The 22871-nt window shown below is 43.2% G+C and overlaps 1 protein-coding gene across 9 annotated transcripts in view; it reads left to right on the top strand.

The window, feature by feature from the left end:
* Window positions 1-3648: 3648 nt before the first annotated feature.
* Window positions 3649-22871, top strand: part of als2b (alsin Rho guanine nucleotide exchange factor ALS2 b) — a 35642-nt gene continuing 16419 nt past the window's right edge. The window contains exons 1-23 of one of the 9 annotated variants that reach the window (XM_042214927.1): window positions 3649-3805; window positions 4112-4221; window positions 4607-4755; window positions 4971-5929; window positions 7199-7559; window positions 10541-10775; window positions 11426-11522; window positions 11850-11927; window positions 12011-12247; window positions 12350-12521; window positions 12620-12809; window positions 12891-12956; window positions 13059-13263; window positions 13538-13669; window positions 13785-13913; window positions 14058-14081; window positions 16543-16613; window positions 17898-17964; window positions 18044-18240; window positions 18329-18394; window positions 18500-18598; window positions 20911-21075; window positions 21186-21297. In XM_042214927.1, coding sequence (XP_042070861.1) covers window positions 4202-4221; window positions 4607-4755; window positions 4971-5929; window positions 7199-7559; window positions 10541-10775; window positions 11426-11522; window positions 11850-11927; window positions 12011-12247; window positions 12350-12521; window positions 12620-12809; window positions 12891-12956; window positions 13059-13263; window positions 13538-13669; window positions 13785-13913; window positions 14058-14081; window positions 16543-16613; window positions 17898-17964; window positions 18044-18240; window positions 18329-18394; window positions 18500-18598; window positions 20911-21075; window positions 21186-21297 — 3831 coding nt within the window. In that variant the 5' untranslated portion in view covers window positions 3649-3805; window positions 4112-4201. Of the gene's footprint in view, window positions 3806-4111; window positions 4222-4606; window positions 4756-4970; window positions 5957-7198; window positions 7560-10540; window positions 10776-11425; window positions 11523-11849; window positions 11928-12010; window positions 12248-12349; window positions 12522-12619; window positions 12810-12890; window positions 12957-13058; window positions 13264-13537; window positions 13670-13784; window positions 13914-14057; window positions 14082-16542; window positions 16614-17897; window positions 17965-18043; window positions 18241-18328; window positions 18395-18499; window positions 18599-20910; window positions 21076-21185; window positions 21298-22871 lie in introns of all 9 variants that reach the window. The other 8 variants (XM_005949210.2, XM_005949206.2, XM_042214929.1 and 5 more) reach the window with 8 other exon arrangements.

Raw genomic sequence — 22871 nt, 5'->3', positions numbered from 1 at the left:
AGTCTGAACAGTTTATGGCTGGGGTGACTGGAGTCCTTGATGATCCTCCCCGCTTTCCTCAGGCACCGCTTCCTGCAGATGTCCTGGAGGGAGGGAAGCTCACCTCCAATTAGCCGTTCAGAACACCGCACTACTCTCTGGAGAGTCTTGCGGTTGTAACCGGTGCTGTTGCCATACCAGGTGGTGATGCATCCAGTGAGGATGCTCTCAATGGCACTACGATAGAAGGTCCTGAGGATGCGGGGGCTCAATCTTTTCAGTCTCCTTCTTCTTCACCGTTTTGTTTATGTGTACTGACCACGTAAGATGGCGGGCCCGGTGGCGCCTGTGTCCGGCAGCCTCGCCTCTGTCAGTGCGCCCCAGGGCAGCTGTGGCTACAATGTAGCTTGCTATCGCCAGTGTGTGAATGTGTGTGTGAATGGGTGAATGACTGAATGTAGTGTAAAGCGCTTTGGGGTCCTATGGACTAGAAAAGCGCTATACAAATGCAGGCCATTTACCATTTACCATTTAAGATCCTCAGCCAGATGTACACCAAGGAACCGGAAGCTGCTCACTCTCTCCACAGCAGCGCCGTTGATGGTGATGGGGGTGTGTACTTCTCTGCACCTCCGGAAGTCCACTATCAACTCCTTTGTCTTTGCGACGTTGAGGGTGAGATGGTTGTCTTGACACCAGTGGGTCAGGGCGCTGACCTCCTCCCTGTAGGCCGTCTCATCACCTTTGGTGATAAGACTGTAGTGTCATCCGCAAACTTCACAATGATGTTGTAGTTGTTAGTGGCCTTGCAGTCGTAGGTATAGAGTGAGTACAGGAGAGGTCAGTACACACCCCTCTGGAGCACCAGTGTTCAGTGTGATGGGGGATGAGGTGACCGCTTGCCGTCTGTCAGACAGGAAGTTAAGGATCCAGCTGCAGAGGGAGCTGCTCAGTCCTAGATCCTGCAGTTTCCTGTCCAGCTTCGAGGGAACGATGGTATTTGCTCACGATGGGGGTCAGGGCTACCGGTCGCCAGTTTTTCAATGAGGAGATTGTGGAGGATTTGGGTACAGGGACAATGGTGGCCATTTTGAAGCAGGCTGGGACTACAGACAGAGAGAGGGAAAGGTTGAAGATGTGTGTAAACACTCCAGCCAGCTGAGCCGCGCATGACTTGAGGACGCGGCCGCGAATCCCGTCCGGACCAGTAGCTTTGCGCGCGTTCACCTTCCTGAAGCACTTCCGCACATCCTCCTCAGACACAGTGTGCGCACACTGTCCGGTCTCACATGATCACTGTTAGATCTCAATCCAACAGAGGACCTTTGGGATATGGTGGAACAGGAAATTCTCATCATGGGCGTGCAGCCAACAAATCCACAGCAATTGTTTGATGCTGCCATGTCAACATGGACAAAAATCAGTGAAGAATGTTTCCAGCAACTTTTTTGAATCTGTGCCATTAAGAAATGAGACAGCTCAGAAGGCAAAGAGGGTCCAAACCAGTATTAGAAAGGTGTAACTCATAAATTATGCAGTAAGTGTAGCTTTCAAACAACCACAAGTCTTTCTGCAACCACAGGATTTGCCCTCTTGCTGGACATGAGTAAGAATAACAATTTAAGGCACTTCCACATTGGCTTCACTTTTCCGACCCAGAAGCTACATTCATCTTTTATCTTGTTTATCCTCTTCGAGTGACACATTTAAATACTGAAAACCAAACAAACCAAAACATACATCAAAATATTAGGTAACACATTTTTTTTGTAATTATAGTTCATAGTTAAAAGTTTATGAAAAAATTTCACCAACTGAAAATAAAATCTTCCTTGGATATATCTGTATAAAACACACTGATAGTGTTATTTGTTATCAGTTTGTGGAAACATTTCCAACTTTTATCTTCTGATACTCAAATGTGTATAGATTGATTCTGATTTGGGAGGATAAATAACATGTATAGTTGCTGTTTGATATTTAAAACTTATTTTTATTCAACCTCCCCTTTATATTTTAGGTGCCAGAGGCGATTGGTTTGTGTTTTGAGATTATTCTTTTATATTTCTGTTTTTCTTTTGTTTTATAAAATGAAAGTAGCAAAAAAAAAATGAAGTCAATACCATAGATCAGGCTACAGACTTTAATGTTACAGGATTTGTATTTAGTGCATTTTATTATTGAAAATTGACAGAGGCGAGGCTGCCGGACACTGGCGCCACCGGGCCCTCTGACCACCACCAGTAGGCAACGGGTGAAGTGTCTTGCCCAAGGACACAACGACCGAGACTGTCCAAGCCGGGGCTCAAAGCGGCAACCTTCCAATTACAAGGCGAACTCCCAACTCTTGAGCCACAATCGAGAAATGAAATGTTTCAGTATTTATATATAAATATTACAAAAGCCAGTTTATATAAAGGCCCTGTTGTGAAATAGTGCCAGTCACTGTTTTAAAGTCATTAAGAGTTGCATAAGGGTATTTGTTGACCCCTTTTTAGACTTTGCGTTCTTTCTATCCTGAGCCCTCCGTCACAACAACGGCAGCAGCTGAGCCGGGCCTGAGAGCAGGAAACAAATAAGAGGTCTCACTCTGTTGTAGTTTCTTTTTAAAGCTTGCCCATTGGACTGTGTGTGGCATTTAAACCTGACATTTGTGAGGAAAAGCATAATATTCCTATTTCTATGCTGTTTTAAAAACAGTCTGCCAGTCTGCCCCAGGGGCTCCTGCTTTTGGGCATGCTCAAAACACCTCACATCCAGAGGCATCCCAGAAGTGCTGTTGTCAGAGGTAACTTTGCCCTTGGTCTCCTCAATTGGTTCTAGGTAGGGGCCCACACTGAGTTAGATTCAAACTACCCTTGCGAAGTTAAAAACATTGCTTTACCTCACTCTGGATTCAAGTTGTGGATAACCTGCACAAGGAACCATGAGGATCTAGTGCTCCGGTGGCTAAGATGCAAAAGCCCTGGCGGTCCAGGGTTTAAAGTCCACAATTTGTGCTCTTGAGCAATAGTTCTCCAGGCTGTCTTCAGATTTTTTAAGCATCCGATTGGAAAAAGCATGAAAATGATCCCAAACATACTGCCAATGCAATAAAAGTATACCTGGAAAGAAAAACACACTGTGACTCAATCAGTCACGGACTGGCCTCCCCAGAACCCAGACTTCAACATTATTGAAGCAGTGTGGGATCATGTTGACAGAGAACAGAACAAAAGGCAGAAACATCCAAAGAAGATCTTTGAATGTCCTTCGAGAAGCCTGGAGAACTATTCCTGGAGACTACTTAAAGAAATGCAACAAAGCTGCCTAAGAGTCTGCACGTTTCAATTAAGCTTTATTGCTATTTCCCATTTTCCAAGAAAAATACACTGATGTGAGAAGTGGCTCATTTTTGCACAGTGCTGTATTTACTGTTAGTTTTTTGGATATAATAAACATGTCTGCCTGACTATGTTCGTCCAATGTGTTACATTTTAATCTGTGAACTTTCTACTGATGCCCTGACACTTTCCCGCCTATGAAACCCTGCTAATATGGCAGATAATACGATCTGATGCAACTCCTCTCACCAAAAGCTGAAATCTTCCAACTTGTGATACCAACAACACGTCCTATAAAAATATGTGTGCTGTCCCTTTAAGGCGCGCTCTCTTCGTTCCGGCTCGCTCCCGCGGAGGAGTGGGACCTCCTGACAGTTGGACGATCTTCAGCGTGTCAACATTACAGAAATGAGCAGCAGACAGCGTCTAAACACGCTCACTACCGCGTGTGTCAGCGACCTCTTTACGTGAACACCTCGAGGAGCAGCGCAGACGGCCGGCTGGTGAGGAAATGTATCTTTAATAAATGTATTTTTAAAATCCAGAAAACAGAGCAGCGACACCTGTGGTTTCAACTAGCTCTGTGGCTAATCAGCTAATGTTATCTACCGGCGGCTAATAACAGATGCCTGAGGAGTTTTAAGGGGTTAAATACATAAAAATGTGCCCTTAGCACTTTTATTGTGACATCCCAGTCTGCTGGCTTGTGTTTCAGGGGTTTCCTTCTGGATATTCCCCCATAGTTCAGTCACTGTGGCTGCGAGGTGGCTGGACTGATAATGTTTGACTGTTTGTACTTTTGCTTTCAGAACCTCAATTAGCAGCAGCGGCGGCAGCAGGAGGAGGAATAGGAGGAGTCCTGAATCTGACATGCTGATAGAGTAGTATCAACCCCACTGATGGAAACCCAGAGTAAGAGGTAGGTCTACCCAGAGTCATCCCCCTCCTAGTTCTCTGCAGGATTATGCCACTCAGCTGGCTGCCTGTGATCACCATGTGACATTGCCTAAGGATGGAGTTGTTGTGCTCACTTCTGCTTTCACTGACAAAACATCTGTTGTTCAGGAGAAGTGAGGGGCGTGGGGATCAAACGCCTACTGAGGCGATTTGTCTGCCTCTGCTCTGCTTTATCAGCCACCCACGCACCTCTGATTCTCTGTCATGTTTTTCCTCAGTTTTGTTAGATGAGGTCCTAAATACAGAATACAGAATACAGTACCCAGTTCCCTACCTTTCCTTGGGAAGGATCCTTAGACTTCCTTTCTAATTCACTCTTGCTAATCTCTACAATTTCTTTCCCCCAGCTCTTGGGACGATGGCAGCGGCGGCGAGCGAGGACTGCTCCACTCTTGGAAGGGCTACTCTTACAGCATCACCCCAGAGAGGCTGCTCCTCCCCCGGCCGGTCCTCCAGGTCGCTCTGGGTTCGCAGCATGGCGTTCTCCTGGTGGAAGGTGAAACTTCTTTTTCTTTTGGAGGGACATGTTTATGACTTGTCACAGAGTCATAGTCGATACTTAAGCACATCTTCATGAATTCATTCTGTCTTTACTGTTTGTATTGATCAGAAGTCATGCTTTTATGTTGTGATTTCTAAATCTTTATTCTGATGTTTTTGGATAAATCAAAGTTAACCCACACTGATTGTCTGTTGTTACATCTTCTTCAGGGGGACAGGTGTACAGCTTCGGCGAGTTGCCGTGGAAGCAGAGTCAAGTGCCAGAGCCAGCCAAACCGACCCTGGAGAGCGCGCTCAGTGGGCAGCGGGTGGTCACAGTCGCAGCCGGAAGCTTTCACAGTGGGGCAGTGACGGAGGATGGCGGCATCCACATGTGGGGGGAGAACAGTGCGGGACAGTGCGGCTTGTCGGGCCTTAGCACTGTTCCCAACCCGACTCCTGTCGCCCTGCAGGACTTGGACACTGTCACTGTCCCCCTGCAGACGGTGCCTGTGCTGGAGCTGGCTTGTGGGGAGAAGCACACCCTGGCTCTGTCGGTGCAGCGTGAGGTGTGGGCATGGGGCAGCGGTTGCCAGCTGGGCCTCAATGCCGCCGTCTTCCCTGTGTGGAAGCCTCAGAAGGTGGAGCACCTGGCAGGTCGGTATGTTTTACAGGTGGCCTGCGGGGCATCTCACAGCCTCGCTCTGGTGCGCTGCCTGGGGTCTCACGATGGCCACCGGCCTCATGTGGACAAATGTGGGAGGTGTAACGAACTGCTCTACACCATGACAGACAAAGAGGACCACGTCATCATCTCTGACAGCCACTACTGCCCGCTTGGCGTGGAGCTGACCGAGGATGACGGCAAGCTGGAGGCTCCCAACCCAACCACAGGTCTCAAAACATCCCCATCAGAGCCTGTCCTCCCCTCCTACACCTCAAAGTCAGAGTCCCCGGCAGTGCCTACAGTTGCTGACCCCACCTCTGTCCCCTCCCAACCTCATGCCTCTGAGGAAGGGGAAGCATCTTTGGTTAATGGCATGCTCCAGGTCTCAGACTCAGACACCTCGGCTCTATCTGGAGCTGAGAGTGATGCTGTTGCCGGGGCCAAGAGCTCACCATATCCAGACGAGCAGGCCGTGAAGGACTACCTGAAGAAGCTGTCCGACAACACACAGACGAACACACAGGCAAGCGGAGGGCTGAACGCTCTGCTGGTGAGCAGCGTGACAGTAGAGGGAAAAAGCAAGCATTTGTTGTTTTGTTTTTTTTGATTCACTAACTCTGCTACTTAAATCTATTTGAAGTAGATTTTGAAATGTCTTGTTAGATAACCGTGAGATCTATATCAACCAAAATAACTGAGGAGGCTTGGTCACTGCTTTTATCCTTTAATGCAATAGTATGTGAAAAATCAGACGCCACGATTGCTGGAGTGACTTCAGCTTAAAGGTTTACCTCCCCCTTTTATAAACATGGAGCAGATGAGTTTAAGCTTCAAGTCAGCAAACGGGTGGGTCTGAAACATCAGTGGAGGAACTTCCTGCTGGAACACAGAAAAGTTGCTGCCACAGTTTTGCTTCAGACTTCCTCTGTTCCAATATAGGAAGCAACAGCTATGGTTTCGGAGCAGACTCCAGCAGGTCATGGGGCTGTGTTGACAACGTAATCTTAAACTTCTCAAACTGTTTCTGGATGCTTTTTGTTAAATATTTGCTTGTTCACTGTAATTTGAAGTCCGGAGCAACTGCTTTTAGAAGTAGAAATAACTGAGGAATGCCTTTCGTGATGTTTTAGAGTTATGTGGTCATTTTCAAAAAAAAAAAAGAAAACAGCAAAAGTGGCATTTGTGTGATTAATGAGCGTAAAAAAAGTAGTTGTCACCAATGCATACAAAGGTTTTTTGAGCAGCCATAGTCAATTTCACCTGTAGACTGTATAAAACATGGTGGAAGCTTGTTTCCACTTTCTGTTGACTAAAATGTAAACATTTTGAGATGATAAATCAGTGACAGAAACAAGCTTCCAGAAAACATAGAAGAAACTTTCAGGTGTGTGGGGAAAAGTCAGACGCACCGCTTATCACCACATCATGGTTTTGATTTGTATGGATTCTAGTTAAAATAAGAAACGATGCGTCACACACGATATGTTCAAGGATAACTGGAAAGTTCAAAAGCTGACCATTAGGCTAGTTGTTTTATTTAGCTTGTGGCTACGATAACTGCGTAATTTTTGACAGTATTTGTTTATGGATTCTAAAATGCTGCCAGTGTAGTTTGAAGCCGTTTGAATGCCAGAACAAAAGCATCAGGATGGGAGACCACCACTCTCTAAAATCTAATGACGGCTTTCACTCAAAAATGTATTTGAAAAGTCACAAAAAGCTACAACTTTTTATTTTCCATTTTCCACCCAAACATCTTTAAACTTTTGACCATCTTTCACTTCTCTTCCAGCCCTCAACTGGAGGACTGATGTCCTCCACCCCCACCTCGGCACTCAACAACCTGGTTGCCTCCTGCGCCTCTGCAGTGGGCGGGCGAGTGGCCTCCACCTACGAGGCCCTGTCCCTGAAAAAGATGATGAACTTCTACCTCCCCTCAGGGGCCTCGCGGTCAGGAGGATCCCCTGGAGTGGTCGATAACTCTGCTGAGCGTGTCCGCCAGGAGGACTCCATGCAGGGGAAGAAGAGCTCCAGCACAGGGGACATCCGTGAAGAGGAGGCAGAGGGTCTGCGACGCCGCCTCTCGCTGCCAGGGCTGCTCTCACAGGGTAGATACGCTGTTCACCTCTTATCCTCCTCCTATGGCCTGCTGCGTAAGTATGCCTTGCGCTCGTGCAGGTCGATGGCAGTCTGTGCACGCTTCAGGCTTCATTATTGAACTTGTGAGCTCAGTGTTGCGGCATGCTTCGTGCCCATGTGATGTTTCTGTCATATTCAGCACAATGTCACCTCCAGCCACTCCATCTCTGATTGCCTTTAAATATCTGTGAAGTGCACGTTTTGTGTTTTTTACATGAACCAGGCCTGATTGATTGTAAAGATACAGATGACTTGTTTTGTTCAACGTTTTTAGGAGTATTCTTGTGTATATGCAAATGCACTTACTAGTATACCGAGACCATTTCTTTTGAAGCTTTAGTGAACAGTAGATGCATCTCTCAGGTCCTGTGTCAAGTCTTTAATGGAATTTTTCCTAATGTTTCCTAACAACATGACTTTCATATAATTTTAATTTACTGTAGATCCTTATTAGACCCCCACTTCACAACAAGCCAGGATTTTTAGGAAATCCCTTCTTTGTGCCAAAAAAATGTTTTCTATCAGACTGTTATCTTTCAGATTTTTCATAGATTTAATTAAAGAAATAGCAACATACAGTAACAAAGTGCCTAAAGATACAAAAAATTTAAGTTGGATCTTGAGTTGTCTGTTATGTGTAGATGCAGCACTGGTTCATCCCTTGACTTAAGAGCCTTCTTTATACTTGAATGATTCATAGGTCAGTGTTAAGTGGCTGAACAAACAAAAAACATTCCTCTGAAAATGGTCAGGGACAAGGACTGCAATGAAAAGGATTGAAAAAGCAGCAAAACAAAACCTTTGAAGGGCCCTCAGAAAGCCTGGAGAACTGTTGCGCAAGAGCACTTTAAAAAATGAGAAAGTCAAGTCATCTGTTTAATGTGTGTGACTTGTATAAGAGTCAAAGGTCACTGCACCACTTATTAATTATTAACAGATGTATCCAAGCACACACACACACTACTGAAAAACTCACATAGACATCAATGTTTTCATTGGGGAAAATATAAAAAAATATTTTAATGAATAATAAAATTAATAAATAATAAAATTAATAATTAAAATTAATAAAAATATTTTTATTTTTATATTTTAGTTCTAAAAGTAACAAAAGCAAAATGCTGCTTGGGTTGTAAATGCTTCATGTTAAAATGATCACCTCCTCCTGTCAGCGTGTTTCACTGTTCTAGAAAACGGCAGCAAGAACAAAAGGATTTAGCAGATTTAATAGAGCAGAATGAGGGTTTTAGGTGTGATTTAGAGAGAAAGGTGTTTGGTGCATTATGGGAAAGCCCTTTGCTTCTGAGTGACCCAGAGTGGGAATTAGATGGATGGACTTTCCCTCTGCCTGTTTGTCTGTCATCATATCTTTCTTTCCTCACTGGGAGAGCCTGACACGGTTGGCTATAGATTTCATCATCGGTTTATAAGCTGACATCTTATGAATGTCGGTTTTTAAAGACCTGATAGATAATGTTTGATGAGGAAACCCTAAAACCTGCCAGACGAGTTCACACAGACATTTTACACGTGCTATATGCCAACAACCAAATCAAGAGAGTTTGGGCAGTGTAGGTGATTATCTTTAGGCCTTCGAGAAAGAATGGTGAATTAGAGCGCAAGCAGGGTAGAGCAGGTAGAGATGAGTGTCAGGATTGATTTGTGACAGAAGGATAGCGACAAGAGTGAAAGAGAAGATTTACGAGATGGTAGTGAGACCTGCTATGATGTAGGTATGGAGACGGTGTCACTAACAAAAAGACACGAGGTTAAAGGTGTTCAAATTTTCACTGGGAGTCACCAGGATGGACGGATTAGCAAGGAGTACATCACAGGGACAGCTCAGGTTCAGCGCTTTAGAAAAAGTTGGAGAGGCTGAGATGATTTGAACCTGAGAAAAACAGGAAGACCTCAGAGACTATTCACAGATTTAGAGAAGGAAGACATGCAGAGGGTTGGCTTGACAGAGGAGGATGTTAGAAATGGAGTCAGATGTAGGCAGTCACTGTGGCGATCCGTATAGGAAAGAAGATTAAAATGAAGAAGACAAAGATGTGGGTCTCCAGAGTGGAGAAGGTTTTGCATTGGACGCATGGAGGTAAACAGCCTATCTGCAGCCTTAATGGAGGGTTTGCTTGGGTCCATATGCATTGTTGAAACCATCAACTGTCAACTGATAATGATATTTGGCGAATTTGCATTCATAAAGAGTGGCTGCTGTCTGGATATCCTGATATTTGATCCCGTTTCCACCAAAGACTAAGCTGACTAGCTGCTTTGTTCCACAATTGGCACGGCCACACTAATGTGTACTGTGACGTTCTTATGTGGCTAACAACCAGCTGATTTGGATCACCCGGTCTGGAGATCGCAAAGAACACCACCTTCTTCCGCACTTCCTGTATGTCTGCACGTTCTTTGTTTTTGTTCAGTTTAAGTTACACAACGCTCTCACCACCATCTCACCATGCTCACATTTACATGACTGATATTTGTGGTAAAGGCTTGTGTTCTTTCCAGTTTTGTCCTAGTAGCCTTTAATGTCCCAGAGCATGCTGCACATGCTTAAATGCTGCACATGTTGCTAATGTTGCTAACCTTCTTGAGAAGTTTTGAAGCAGGGGAGTGATGCACTTCTTGCCTCACACATACAAGAAGTAACCTACAATAACCTTTTGACTCGGGACAGGAAAAAAGTTTGATTGTGAAAGTTGACTGTCTGGATTTTTGGATCTCAGGGCTTCCATAGTGTTTGTCATGATTTTAGTGGCTGATGTGTCTCTGTGCAGGCTTGCCTTTCTTTTTAAACTCCTGTTTGTTTGTCTGAACTTTACACCCTAAACTGATTATCTCGTAAAAAATTCAGCTATAACTTTTTCATTCAGCCGGAAGCTAGTAATTAGAATATTAAGAACTGAAAAATAACAGAGGAAAATACTGAAGCTGTTTAAATGTCTGTGCAGTGGACAGACCTCTCTGTTTTTGACTCCTGCAGTGTCACCGCGACTGCTAAGGAAAGCCGGTCGTCCCAAAATGCGAGCGGTCGCCCTCACCCCGCTGGGAGGGGCCATCCCCGAGGACCACGAGGTGCTGCCCACCCTGCAGACAGAGGTGTGGAGCTGGGGCCACGGCGAGCATGGACAGCTGGGACACGGAGACAACCTGGCCAGGTTGGACACACCTGTCACAGTAATAACAGGATGTCTGGACCATAAAGGCAAATGTTCAAGGTCATATAAAAAAAAAAAAAAAAAAAATCAAGCCACTTCACCACCAGTCTTTATCATTATTATTTTGGGGGTTTAACACCGATTTACATTGTTAACTTTGAAAATAAAAACTCATTGACCAGCCTTCGGTAAACACACATGAGTACAGATTAGAGCCTATCCAATATATCAGCCAATATTAGCTATTCGCCGATATGTCAGTTTTGGCCGTTTCCAATAAATTAAAGTAAAAAGGTAAATAAAGAAACGGGTTTGATGTTGCATAGTTTGCCCTTTAGTGGACACTTTGCACACAAACAACAAGCAGCTGATCTGAGGAGTCGTGCCAAATGAATAATCCAGTGCTTGTGACAATGAAAAGAAAAAATGTTTTTAAACTATGTTGTCAAGTTATGGTAATCAAAACTCATATCTAAACCTAGCAAATGTATTTGTTTAACAGAAAATATCGGCTGATATATCCAGTTGTTTGATCACCAAATATCTGTCTCAAAAATATCAGTTGTCCTCTGATACAAAATTTTTAGGCTGGACATTTTTTGTTTGCTGTTGTTTTGACAGTAAACTCACATCTGTGTTTACATAGCATGTCATTAACTCTGATATAAATGGCTGCCCTCTGACCAGCAGTGTGTTGTGTGTCTTTGCAGACTGCAGCCGCTCTGCATCAAGAGTCTGAACAACAAGGAGGTGGTGCGGGTGGCGGCCGGCGCTCACCATTCCCTCGCTCTGACGGCTCAGTCTCAGGTTGGTCATTGAATCGAAGTAGAAACTATATTTTAAAAGGATGAGCAGTTCTACATCAACAGGTTTTTTTGTTTTTGTTTTGACATTAAAAGGACAAAAGCATAGATCAGCAATGTCTTGATCATGCAAAACTAAGAAGTGGATATATATCAATAACCCTGACGCCACAGTGACCAATCAGGATCCAGAAATAAGCATGAAAATAAACCTGCTGTTGGCACAGAGCAGTGACATTAACCCTGTCAAAGCAAGTAAAAGCCCATACATATTTTGTGTTTTCATTCAGAGACCTCACTCTTGTATGTGTGTGTACTTTATACCTTCCAGGTGTTTTCATGGGGCAGTAACAGCTCTGGCCAGCTGGGACACATGGAGTCACCGAGCACCGTCCCCCGCCTCGCCAAGGTGAGGAGACCACCACTCTTTTCCCGTTCATGCACATCAATCGTGTAAGTTGGTGTCTTTCAACATCTGCTTTCCTCATCCAGCTGTCAGAAGGGATCCGAGTGTGGGACGTTAGCGCGGGAGAGAGGCACACACTCCTGCTCGCAGACGGAGACTGCATCCAGCCCATCATTTACTACAGCGGGCAGCAGGTGAAGGAGGGCGAGGAGGAGGGGGGTAATGAGAAGGAGCTGCATCAGCAGGGAGGAGGAGAGGAGGAAGAGGAGGAGCAGGCGGGGGGCTACACCCAGCAGCCTGTTCTGCTGCCCTTCTGCATGAATGTACGTAGTTTAATGCTACAGGTTCTTGCTTTTAGCTCAGCACTTAGCTTCAGGTTGTGTGTTGGTACGAGTGTGAATGTGCGTTTCTTGTGTTTTTCCCAGCTTGGTTATGTGAGCAGTGTGTTCGCGGGTGGGCGGCGGTGCGTGGCACTCTCTGACAGGAATGTGATGGGCTTCATCGCCAGCCTCCACGAGCTCGCGTCAGCTGAGAGGAGGTTTTACTGCAAGCTGTGTAACATCAAGTCTCAGATCTTACGCCCTCTGCTGGAGCTGGGTAAGAAGGACACATCAGGAAGACGAAGGTTTTCCCAAAGTTTAAAAAAGTTTTCAGCAGCCTTGATTTTCTTCTTTTCCTATCCCATCCTTCTCTAGAGTCTCTGAGCTCGGCCCTCGGGCAGGTCATCTTCGGCCTCCTGCAGACACTGGCGAACATGTTTGGCCGTCTGTGTCACCTGACTGGGCAGCACGCCACCAGCCTCACTGCTAGCTTGCGGCGTTGTCGTGAGGTCAAAAGCCTTCTCATCTTGGAGCACACCAGTATTTTCCTCGACTGTTACAACGAGTACGTGTCCAAAAACAAAACACAACTTGAAACATTTGAGAGTTTAAGTCCTTAACGCTTTTAGCTTTTGTGTGTATGAAGTTACTGCAGCGCCGTCGGAAACTTCCAGGTGATGGGAGGCTTCCAGGCTCTGACCAAACCATCCATGTGAGTGCACACAAACAATTTCTACATTAACTCCACATGTTTAAGAAAAGAAAAATTAAAAAGTAAATCCTTTATGATAAATCGGTGGTGATTTTCTCGTAGAGACTTGTTTGGGAAAGGTCCGGAGCTGCTCCAGAAGCTGTCAGAGTGCGGCGAGGAGAACCTCACCACAGCCGACCTCCTGGTGGTGCTCTTCTACCTCCCTGCACGCCACCTTCACGAATACAGCCGGCTGCTGCTCAAACTGGCCACCTGCTTCGAAGTGGTAGGTGGAAGAAACTCGAGCAGCAGCGCATGTGACCTCAAAGTTTGTATTCTGTTATTTCCTCTTTTTACTAACATCATGTTTCATCTTGTGTTGTCATTTCTACACAGTTTAATCTCCTTGTTTTATAGTAACTTTCATATTTCCTCCTTAATAAATACTGGAATACAGGAAATTATTTGTATACTTACAAAATATATAAAGATGGGTTTGTTTTTTTTTGTTTTTTTGAAATAATCCTTATCTTATATAGGTTTTAGATTTTTGGCCTAAATTAACTACTTTTTTTTGTTTGTTTGTTTTTGGGGTTTTTTAGTGTTCCACTGAGTATCAGAAGCTTCAGGACAGCTGCTCCAAGTTTGAAGCTTCGGTCTTGCAACTGAAGCGAAAAAGGAAAGAGGCCGACTACACTGTTCACTTCTGGAAGATCTTTCCTGGAAAAATGACGGTAAACTCTCTGTCCTCATCTTCTGTATCATTGCTCGCACCAAGCCTTCCACGTTCAGTCCCAAGGTGTTATGTGACGCTCCATAATGCCGATTGGCATCCTTGTTTGTCGTCAGGACTCTCTGCGGAAGCCTTACCGGCGGCTGATCTGCGAGAGCAGCAACAAAGGTCTGACCCTGCAGAATGCCGGCAGGTTCTCCGTCAACTGGTTCATCCTGTTCAACGATGTTTTGGTCCACGCACAGGTTAGACCCACACAGACACACGCGCTCACACTGAACGCTCCCGTCACTTCTTCACCTCTTTCACCTTTATGAAGCCATCATATTTCAGACACTGTAACCTGGTGTGTTTCAAGCGTTTGTGTGTGCTTGCCTCCGTGCTGTCAGGGCGTGGCGCCTTGTAAAAATCTTGTAAGTATGCGGCCAGCAGCAAAACTCAGCATAGCGACCCAACTCACCCTGTCTCCCACCTCCTCCTCCTTGTTGTGTGTGTGCGTGCGTGCGTGCGTGCGTGCGCGCGCATGCACGCACGCTTTGGGGTTTTTCGTTTTTCTTGTGGGGGGACCCTGTGTGACAACATGTGGTCCTGTTGGACACACTTACTAAGGTGGACCCCCCCCCCAAATATCTGAATGAGTTTATGTTAGCGATGCACCTGTGCTACAACAAATATCAGTAATACTTTGTAAACGACCTGCAACTGAGGGTTTAATTCAACTGTAATTAAAAGATATTTTGCTGTATTTTACTTGAAATTACAATTTAATGATATTTACCTACAAATGCTTAAAGGTACGCTAGGATAGGGGGTAAGAAGTCAGGTTTTTACAGGAAACAATGAGATAATTATACTGATTATATATAAAATGATTATACCAATAGTTATAAAATATTTTTTAAGCATATGAATAAGTTCCAACACTTTACAACCGTTTAAAAAGCAGACTGAATAATTTGGGTAATACTGATTTTGTTTTTTTTTTGTTTTTTTTGTTTGTTTTTTCTTCTTCTTCCGCCCTGTTCATTGCGCACAGAGATTTCTCCAGAATTTCCAGATTCTCTGAATATCCTGATGGTCATAGTATCTGCAATTTTACATTGAGGAGCATTGTTCTGAAATTATTTCACAATTCAGACAAGCATTTCTTTGGCAGATTGGTGAAACTCTCCCCACTTTAACTTCTGAGGTGCTGTCTTTTCTAAGATGCTCTCTTCTTACCCAGTCTGCCAATTAACCTAATTAAAAAGCAAAATATTCCTCCAGCTGTTTTTTAAATTTAATTTTAGTTTTTTTTTTTTAAGTACCACTTACTTTTTCAGCCTTTTGTTTCCGTCCCACCTTTCTTGAGACTTGTTGCTGCCATCAAACTCAAAATGAACTAATATTTTTCATGAAACAGTCAAATGACTTCAAATTAGTTCAAACATTTGATATATTTTCTATATTCTAATGTGAGTAATAATGTGAATAGCAAATCATTTCTTTTTTCTTTTTTTTTCTTTTGGGGGGGTTGGTTGCATAAAGTTGGTTGCATGAGCTCAGTGGAAGGCAGCTATGTTCTCTCTGCTTACAAACATTTACGTGCATGCACGGAAAGACAAAGGAGGAAATTTTGTACTAAAAAATTGAAAGAACCTTTTGAAACGCACATGTGTTTACAGTGGTTTGCCTCGTGTTTCACACTCGTTGAGACAATATCAGAACCTGCGGGTGCATTGCTACATAAACTACATGAATATGTCCACTAATGCCCAGCCTCCGTCCACTCCTCTGCCCTTCGCCTGCTCCCCACCTGTGGGATTCTGCTTGGAAAGATGAACAGACAGTAACCAAGGCTCTTTTAAATCTGCTCTGACACATTGGAGTCTAAAATCTTTCATGTTAAGTTCTCCTTTCCCGGTAAAGGCTTGGTTTCTGCTGTTGGCTGAAAGCACAAATCCGTTTCCATTTAAAGTGTTAAAAAACCAACAGTTCCTGGTTCACTTCTCCACAGCAGTTTCCTTTCCCCTCTCCTTGCTTGTTTTCCTTTTTTCATTCTGTTTAATATTCTTCTTTATTCCTCTTCATCATCTCTAATGTGATTGTTGTGTGCATCTCGATTCCCCTCCTCGCTCTCTGACTGGCGCCTCTCTTGAATCATCCTCATCTTGTCAGTGTTTTAAAAAGCCAGAAATGCACAAACAAGTTTGACCATTTTTAACGCCTTCAGCAGCAGGTGTTAGCAGGACGGTCAAAGTGGTGTCTGAAAGCAGAAGACCCGAGTGAGAAGCCAAAAGAAAAAGGATTAACTTCCTCTTTAAAGACGTGAGAACGACTGCTTTAGTCTTATGTTTAATCTTGGGTTTCTATTTTAAGCTTAAACATGTTTTTATGCAAGCCTGAAATACAGATAGTTGATTTTTACTATTCTTTAAAAAGAATAAACTCTCTCTGCTGTTATTCTCATAACAGTGGATCCAGAAGTAGAATTGTAGCCTTATAATCATCGTATTCTCATAAAAAGCGGGATTATGATGCCTGATGTTACCAGTACAGTCTGAAACAGAGTTACTGTAGTGGCGGTCATTAAAAAATGACAATAACAATAAGCAAAGGGTAAAAATAATAATAATGGTGTTTAAAGCAAGCAGTGGTTTACAGATATAAAAATGTGGACTTGTTGTCGTTCCCAGTTTGCTTGTTCTCTTTTAAGCGTCCCGGTCGTTGGTGAAGTCTGTCGATCACCTGATGTGCTCATTCGTAGTGGTTGGGTTCATGTCGCTGTCTCTCTCACTCACCGTCAGTGGTTATATTCTCTTTGATGCCTTCTCTTCTTGTCTCTCTTTTCCATTTTATCTTGTTATCCTCCCGACATCATTTTTTCTCCCCCAGTTCTCCACCCATCACATCTTCCCTTTGGCCACGCTGTGGGTGGAGCCAATCCCAGAGGAGGACACGGGCCTGTAAGTTTGCAGCTTTTCTATGATAATTGAAGGAATTTCACAGGGAGCTTTTGGAGTCATTATTACACAAGCCTTATCTTTGTAATTATATTTACAGTTCTTTGCAGAAGTTTTGAGCCAGGAAACTATGTTGCTAAGAAAATAGGAAATGGGTGCACTGAAAATAAATGGAAATAAAATAGGCAAAAACAGATTTTGGACAATTGTAATGAGCTTGAAAGTCAATATTTGGTGTGACCACCTTTATTCTTCAACACAGCCTGAACTCTCCTAGTCATCCACAAACCATGACCAAGTCTCCACTCTTATTTACATTTAAAAAAGAAAAGGATCATACTTAGTTTTTAACTTTCTCTTTAAAGAGCCTTACATAAGAACTGGATTGAAAAGCAGTGATAACAGGTCTGATGGAGTGATGAATACAGATTTGACATTTTGGGATTCAGATTATCGTCAGTATGCAGGGAGCAGGTTAGCAGAGAGGTACAACAGTAAGTGTCTGTAAAATACAGTAGAGGCTCTGTCATGGTTTGGACCTGCACTTCAGTCAGTGGTGTTGGAGATTTTGTTAATTAATGAATTACGAACTCAAAAAGTACCGTCAGACTTTGACCCACCTGCAATACCATCTGGAAAGCATTTGATTGGCAACAGTTTAATTTTTCAACATGACAATGACCCCAAACACACTTCCAATAAAGTAAAAGCATACCTGGAAATAAAAACACACAGTGGAACTCTATCAGTCATGGATCGGCCTCCCCAGAGCCCGGACCTCAACATTATTGAAGCAGTCTGGGATCATGTTGACAGAGAACAGAACAAAAGACTTCAAGACTTTTGCACAGCACTGTATTATATTTATGCAACTATAATTGCACGGGCACATGAAGCAGAGATACTATTCCATTGTTCCTGGGAAATACTTGAATGTTTACATTTTGCTCAGGGACCCCTTGGTAACTCATCATCAGCAGTGAGGGCTGGATCTGACTGAGAAACAGAGGGGCATTGCATGTTCATCATAAAGCATATTCTTCTTTATCATGCTTTTATACCATAATAGGAACCATAGTTTACAAAATGAACCTCATGAATTATTCACTAAGATTTGAAACTAGTGGCTTGGAGCATAATATGGAAAGTGTTTACTGAGATTTAATTTAGGGGAGAAGTAGGGTTGTTTTGTCATAACTTGTAAATATCCATGTCTTGATCTTTCCTCACTGTTGCATCTGTGTAGTTTTTATATCGTGGTAAAACAAAGGGTATCTGTGCGTGTAGGTATGGGTTAAAGGTGATCACTCCTGAGGAGACGCTCACCCTCCTCGCCTCGTCTCCCATGGAGAAGGTAACTGTTTAAAAGCTGATGTTTACCTTTTTAAAAACTCAATTTCTATTTCTGAACTGGGCTGTTTGTTCATTCTTAGATCAAGTGGCTTCGCTCCATCAACCAGGCGGTGGACCAGGCCCTGAGCGGAAAGGGACAGGACGTGGCGTCAGGCAGCTCAGTGCAGAAGTTGGAGCCTCCCATCTCCAGAACAGCTTCGTACACGTTTTATAAGGAAGGGCGACTGAAGGATGCGACATATGAGGGTCGCTGGCTGTCTGGAAAGCCCAACGGCAGGTTGGATGTTCACACTGTTGCATTTACACTTAGATAATTTTACTTATATGTTGAGAAATTGGAAAGTGTTGTTTGTTTGTTTTCCCAGAGGTGTTTTGAAATGGTGTGATGGGAGAATATATACTGGGGCATTCAAGAATGGACTAGAAGATGGGTGAGTGCTGGAGCCTAAAATCTCCTAGTTGTTTATGGTAATTGTTCAATTTGTGTGTGGGTGTGTAAGCCTGAGAGCGTGATTTATCACCTTTTGTTTATGCAGCTTTGGTGAGTTTGTGGCCCCCAATAAGACGCTGAACAAGAACGACCACTATCAAGGTTACTGGAAGGATGGCAAGATGCACGGCCTGGGGACATACAGGTGAGCAGCATGTATTATGTATTATTTTCAGCAGCATGCCCTTTATTATAATTACTATTATTATGATTACGATGATGTTTGGCTAGATTTAATGCACAATTCTGAGTTCATTTTGGATTTCTAATCCACACACGGTCTAACGTATACATACATGCTCAAGTACAGTGGGGCAAAAAAGTATTTAGTCAGCCACCGATTGTGCAAGTTCCCCCACTTAAAATGATGACAGAGGTCAGTAATTTGCACCAGAGGTACACTTCAACTGTGAGAGACAGAATGTGAAAAAAAAATCCATGAATCCACATGGTAGGATTTGTAAAGAATTTATTCGTAAATCAGGGTGGAAAATAAGCATTTGGTCACCTCAAACAAGGAAAATCTCTGGCTCTCACAGACCTGTAACGTCTTCTGTAAGAAGCTTTTTTGTCCCCCACTCGTTACCTGTATGAATGGCACCTGTTTGAACTCATCATCTGTATAAAAGACACCTGTCCACAGCCTCAAACAGTCAGACTCCAAACTCCGCCATGGCCAAGACCAAAGAGCTTTCGAAGGACACCAGGAAAAGTATTGTAGACCTGCACCAGACTGGGAAGAGTGAATCTACAATAGGCAAGCAGCTTGGTGTGCAAAAATCAACTGTGGGAGCAATCATCAGAAAATGGAAGACATCCAAGACCACTGATAATCTCCCTCGATCTGGGGCTCCACGCAAGATCTCATCCCGTGGGGTCAAAATGATCATGAGAACGGTGAGCAAAGATCCCAGAATCACACGGGGGGACCTGGTCAATGACCGCCCGGGCAACAAAGGAGTGGCTCCGTAAGAAGCATTTGAAAGTCCTGGAGTGGCCTAGCCAGTCTCCAGACCTCAACCCCATAGAAAATCTGTGGCGGGAGTTGAAAGTCCGTGTTGCTCGGCGACAGCCCCAAAACATCACTGCTCTCGAGAAGATCTGCATGGAGGAATGGGCCAAAATACCAGCTACTGTGTGTGCAAACCTGGTAAAGACCTATAGTAAACGTTTGACCTCTGTTATTGCCAACAAAGGTTATGTTACAAAGTATTGAGTTGTATTTTTGTTATTGACCAAATACTTATTTTCCACCCTGATTTACGAATAAATTCTTTACAAATCCTACCATGTGGATTCATGGATTTTTTTTTTTTCACATTCTGTCTCTCACAGTTGAAGTGTACCTCTGGTGCAAATTACTGACCTCTGTCATCATTTTAGGTGGGGGAACTTGCACAATCGGTGGCTGACTAAATACTTTTTTGCCCCACTGTATGTACATGAATTCACTTACAATGCTTTAACCAAATAAGGCTAAGACCTATTAACTTCTCATTAGTGATTATGATTGACTACAACTGGTAGTTTCTCTATATGTTTGCCTCATTAGTTTGACCAATTCTCAAAACAATGTGGAAGTCACCAGCATCACTGTCCACAGCGAAGAACATCACCATGGACTGAGAGGGTGTTGATCAAAAAAGAAAATGCCCACATTAACGAGCCAAATGCCTTCTAGAGAAAAGTTTTATGGTCAGACGACACAAAGATTTAACTTTTTGACCACAATGACAAGACGCATGTTTGGAGGAGTAAAGGTGAGGCTTTCAAACCTAAGAGCACTGTCCCAGCTGTCAAACATGGTGGGAATATCATCATGCTCTGGGGCTGTATTGCTGCCAGTATTACTGGTATCAGTGGTACTGGTATATTGCACAAAGGGGAAGGAATAATGAAGAAGGAATACCTCCAAATTCTTCAACTCCATCTCAAATCATCAGCTAGACTGTTGAAACTTGGACACAGTTGGTATTCCAACAGGACAATGATCCCAAACACACATCAAACCTGGTTTTATTAAATGGATAAAGCATGCTAGCATTAAGCTTCTGGAATGGTGCTCCCAAAGCCCCAACCCATGAAAATTTGTGGACAATGCTTAAAAGCCGGATCCATGCCAAGGAACCAAACAATGAAATGTTGATTGCTACAAAAAGTGTCTGGTCGAGGTGCAGTATATATATTTGACCCTGTGTGTGCTTTCTTTCTTATGAAGATGAGCTAACTATCAGCAACCGTATTTAAACATACTTATAACAGTTTTGAGGGAGATTTCTCATTAGCAAATGTTGTCACCTGATAAAAGAAGTTCTTCTTGCTTGCTTTCCTTAAAATCAGAGACGACATAGGAAGCATTTTAGCAGTGAAATTTCTCAATAAAAGAAGAGATTGAGGTTCAGTCATAGATGAAACAGCTGTGTTGTAAGAGAGCACCCCTCCTCTATCTGACTGCAGGTATGCCAGCGGTGAAGTTTATGACGGGTCCTTTCAGGAGGGCGTGCGGCACGGTCACGGCATGCTGCGCAGTGGCAAGCTGAACACCTCGTCCCCCAGCGTCTTCATTGGTCAGTGGCTGCAGGACAAGAAGACCGGCTATGGAGTCTTTGACGATATCACCAAGTACGCTCATTCCCACACTCAGACAGTTCTTTTGCCTATAAATTTACTGGCAGCTTTCTGATATTACACATATGAAGGGATAAATAGGCTGCTGTCTATTTGCTTTCCAGAGGAGAGAAGTACATGGGCATGTGGCAGGACCACCAGCGGCAGGGCACCGGAGTGGTGGTCACCCAGTTTGGCCTGTACTATGAAGGAGCTTTTAAAGACAACAAGATGATGGTGAGCAGCTCAGAGGTTTTATCCCCAGTTGTCTCAGTGTGTCACAACAGCAGACCACCTTCAGTTTTCATGTTTTTTCAAAGCACATCTGTAGTTCGGCGTATGACATTAATCTGTGTATTTTCCTGTTATTTTTGCCGTCTCACAAGTATTCATAACAACATTTTTAAGCTAAAGTAAATTAAACCCTGCTTAAAAATATTTTTTTCCACAGTTCTGGTGATTTTCCGTTTGATGGAAGGACAAAATCAATTTTTTCATATTCAGGAAAAACCCTGAAGTAGAACAATTTAAATCATTCATAAATCATACAGTAGTATAATATTCAGTCATTTTTGCAAAGATTTATTCTATTCTTTTATTCATTTTCCTTCAAATATATGTAGATGATGTAAGTACCAGAGCTGCTTTATGCTTTTTTTATTTTTTATTAAATTCTCAGTAGAGCTGGGCATCATCAGAAATGCCTGAAGGGAGGAAGGAAGGAAGGAAATAAAGCAATGTTCACAGACATGAGGTCACAAAGAATAATCACAATATAAGTGTAATAGAAAATTAAAATACAGGTGATAGCAATTCAAAATAAAGTTGTGACACAGAAAAGATCATTAAAAACATTTACTATCATTAAGATTCTCAACAGTAAGTCTGGTTAATGAACAAGCTGTCAGCTGCTTGTAGAGTCAGATAAACGTAGATGTGAGAGGTACGAGTCTGTCATGAGGAACAACCAACACATCCTGAGCCTGTCATCGAGCCGCAGTGTGTTTAGTAAGAAGCTGAGATCTGTCCATTGTCCGTTTAGGGCTCTATAAGTAAGTACAAAAAAAAAGTCTATTTTAAAATCTAAGCCAGTAAACAGAGCTTTACAGGAAGAAGCACAATAACATAAATGTGTGAGTAATTGTCTCTAGTTCAGCTGGAAAAAGGAAAAACAGTTTACAATTTAAATATGTTACTTAAATGAAAGAAACCGGAAGCCCAGAGATGAAATAATACAAACGCATAATGCAGAAATGTCACATTTACAGATTAACAGTGAGCTCATTGGAGCTCTGTGTGTTTGTGTGTTCTTGTAGCAAACACTGTAACAGCAGCTCTAGGGCTGGGCGATATGGCCTAAAATCTATATCGCAGTATAATTTGAAGCACGTGCGGTAACGATATATATCACGATATATTCTTCTGTATAATGTATTTTCAACACTATAAGGCGCACTTAAAATCCTTTAATTTTCTCAAAAGTCAAGTGTGCCTTATGTATGAATTCTGGTTGTGCTTACTGACCTTGAACCAATTTAGGCGTGCAGAAATCTGTTAAAAAATGTTTTAGTACAACTTTGGTAAGCCGCACTGCTTAATGGATACTATACACGGGCCAAACTTCAGTCAGGAGAACAACTGAGATTTTTCATCCACAATACAAGGTTAGTTTTTAATATACTGCAACAACATGGGAATAGAGCAGCTGCGAGAGAATTCAACATTAATGAATTAATGGTAGGGAAGTGGAGGAAGTGCAGGGCGATCGTGGCTCAAGAGTGTGGAGTTCGCCTTGTAATCGGAAGGTTGCC

This window comes from Haplochromis burtoni, unplaced genomic scaffold (genome assembly GCF_018398535.1).
Source record: "Haplochromis burtoni strain Fernald_Lab_line unplaced genomic scaffold, NCSU_Asbu1 Contig_630, whole genome shotgun sequence".
Taxonomy (NCBI): Eukaryota; Metazoa; Chordata; class Actinopteri; order Cichliformes; family Cichlidae; genus Haplochromis; species Haplochromis burtoni.
This window is presented reverse-complemented; position numbering and strand designations above follow the sequence as displayed.